Source organism: Grammomys surdaster, unplaced genomic scaffold, assembly GCF_004785775.1.
Source record: "Grammomys surdaster isolate TR1022 unplaced genomic scaffold, NIH_TR_1.0 125671, whole genome shotgun sequence".
Taxonomy (NCBI): domain Eukaryota; kingdom Metazoa; phylum Chordata; class Mammalia; order Rodentia; family Muridae; genus Grammomys; species Grammomys surdaster.
Window position 1 is genome coordinate 770,232 of NW_021620508.1, and position 2,184 is coordinate 772,415.

Here is a 2,184-nt window from a genome sequence, read left to right on the forward strand (position 1 = left end):
CCTCCTCCTCCTCCTCCTCCTCCTCCTCCTCCTCCTCCTCCTCGTCGCCCTCATGCCCCGCCTACTACTGGGGAACGCTCCACCCATTTCGATTTCTTTCTCCTCACCTGTCCCCTCATTGTCCCACCTTTCCACTTGGCACTGCTTCTGCTCAGAATTGGAGCCCAGGGTTTGGCCTGCTGCTGGGCAAGCACTGCCCCCTGGGGGCTGGCTTTGGAATCTTCTCTCAAACAGGGAATAACGGCCAGTCCTTTCTCTAAAGTTTTCCCGGTCAAAGCTAGGCCCTGTCTCCTGGCTGTGGTTGGTCCTGTCCTTCTGGTCTCCTTTATTTTCTCAGTCCCTCTCTAACAAATCCAGCTTCTTGGCCCCACTACCCTACGGTTGCCTTTGGGGGATCCTATGTAGAATCCTCTGATCAGCCTCCAGTCCCGAGCCTCCAGTCCCGAGCCTCACTCTGTTGTGGAGGCTCAGCCTGTCTTTTGGGTTGGAGCTGCCCAAGCTGCCTTCCCTTTATCTGACCAGTTCTGCTTTTAGATTGTTCCTGCCTAATCTTACAGCCCCGCCCCGCCTCTACGTGACCCTGCAGCCTATCCCTTCCCTTGAGCCTCCCATCCCAGACTGGCGCTGTCGGGATGGAGACCCACTGAAGCCCACCCTCTGTTCTAGATTCAAGTTTAGTCAGGTTTTCACCCATCTGCTCTCTCTCCTCTCTCTCCCTAGCACTTCCAATCCATACTGCAGACCTTGGAAGAACAAGTATCTGGCGAGCGACAGCGCCTGGTGGAGACCCACGCCACCAGAGTCATCGCTCTGATCAACGACCAGCGTCGAGCCGCCCTGGAAGGTTTCCTGGCAGCGTTACAGGGCGATCCGCCTCAGGTGTGGGGAGGTAGGGGTGAGGGCAAACACCACTTGAGAAGGATTAAGATCAGCCTGGACAACCTTAGTTCCTCCCACAGGCTGAGCGAGTTCTGATGGCTCTGAGACGCTACCTGCGTGCAGAGCAGAAGGAGCAGAGGCACACCCTGAGGCACTACCAGCATGTAGCCGCTGTGGACCCAGAGAAGGCCCAGCAGATGCGCTTTCAGGTACGAATGTGCTTCCGGTCCCCGGATGCTAACTCAGTCTCCTCTCCTCCCCCTCCTCCTCTCTAAAAGAGTGTTCCGTGTATGAGTGTTTTGCTTGCATATCTGTCCACCACACCCGCGCCGGGTTTGTGAGGAGGCCAGAAGAGAGCGTTTGAGTTTCCTAGAACTGGAGTTACAGACAGTTGTGAGCCGCCATGTGGGTGCTGAGGATTAAACGTGGATCCTCTGGAAGAGCCGCAAGTGCTCTTAACTGCTAAGTCATTTCTCCAGGTCCCAGATTCTTCTCTTGACCCTCATTTTTAGTTTAGAACTGTTCACTAAGCCTGGAACCTCCTCTTTGTGTCCCCAAACCCTTCCCAGGTCCTCCATTCTTGTCCCTCATGTATTTATTTTATGTGTATGAATACACCGTCACTCTCTTCAGATACACACACGAAGAAGGCATCAGATCCCATTACAGATGGGAATTGAACTCAGGACCTCTGGAAGAGCAGTCAGTGCTCTTTACTGCTGAGCCATCTCTCCAATCCCAAATTCCAGCTTCTCGATGCAGGAACACCACCCACAAAGCATGCATGCACACACACACGCACACGAACACGCACTCACATGTGCACATGAGTACACACTTCTCATTTGTGACTCCCTTCTTGCCTGCAGGATTCCTACTTTCTGTCCCTTGGAATCCTGTTTCCTATCCCTTGGGTTTTGCTTCCTTTCCCAGAATCCTTTCCCTTAAGCCTGGCGCTTGTCCTTCTGCCTTCCTAACCCTGTTTGCTTTCCCCAGAACCTCTGCTGTATGCACTAAGATTCTACTTCTGGTTTCTTGGACATTCTCTTTTGGTCCAAAGATGCTCTCCTCTGTGCTCCTGAATGTCAAGCCTTGCTCACGAGTCATTACGACTCCTTTGTGAATCCTCTAGACGGAGTCCTGGCTCCTCCACAGCCCCTCACCTGTTCCTCCAGCCCTGCTCTCTCCCTCTGACCCATGAGTCTGCTTCCTCCATTGGTATCCTCTCTCTGTCTCTCTCTGTCTCTCTCTCTCTCTGTCTCTCTCTCTCTCTCTCTCTCTCTCTCTCTCTCTCTCTCTCTCTCT

At 53.4% G+C, this 2,184-nt stretch overlaps 1 protein-coding gene across 3 annotated transcripts in view; it reads left to right on the top strand.

The window, feature by feature from the left end:
• The window catches only part of Aplp1 (amyloid beta precursor like protein 1), a 10,578-nt gene that overhangs the window by 4,628 nt on the left and 3,766 nt on the right, over positions 1–2,184 (top strand). For all 3 annotated transcript variants that reach the window (XM_028787625.1, XM_028787624.1, XM_028787626.1), the window contains exons 9-10: positions 721–879; positions 960–1,088. In XM_028787625.1, the coding sequence (XP_028643458.1) occupies positions 721–879; positions 960–1,088 (288 nt within the window). The remainder of the gene's footprint in view (positions 1–720; positions 880–959; positions 1,089–2,184) is intronic.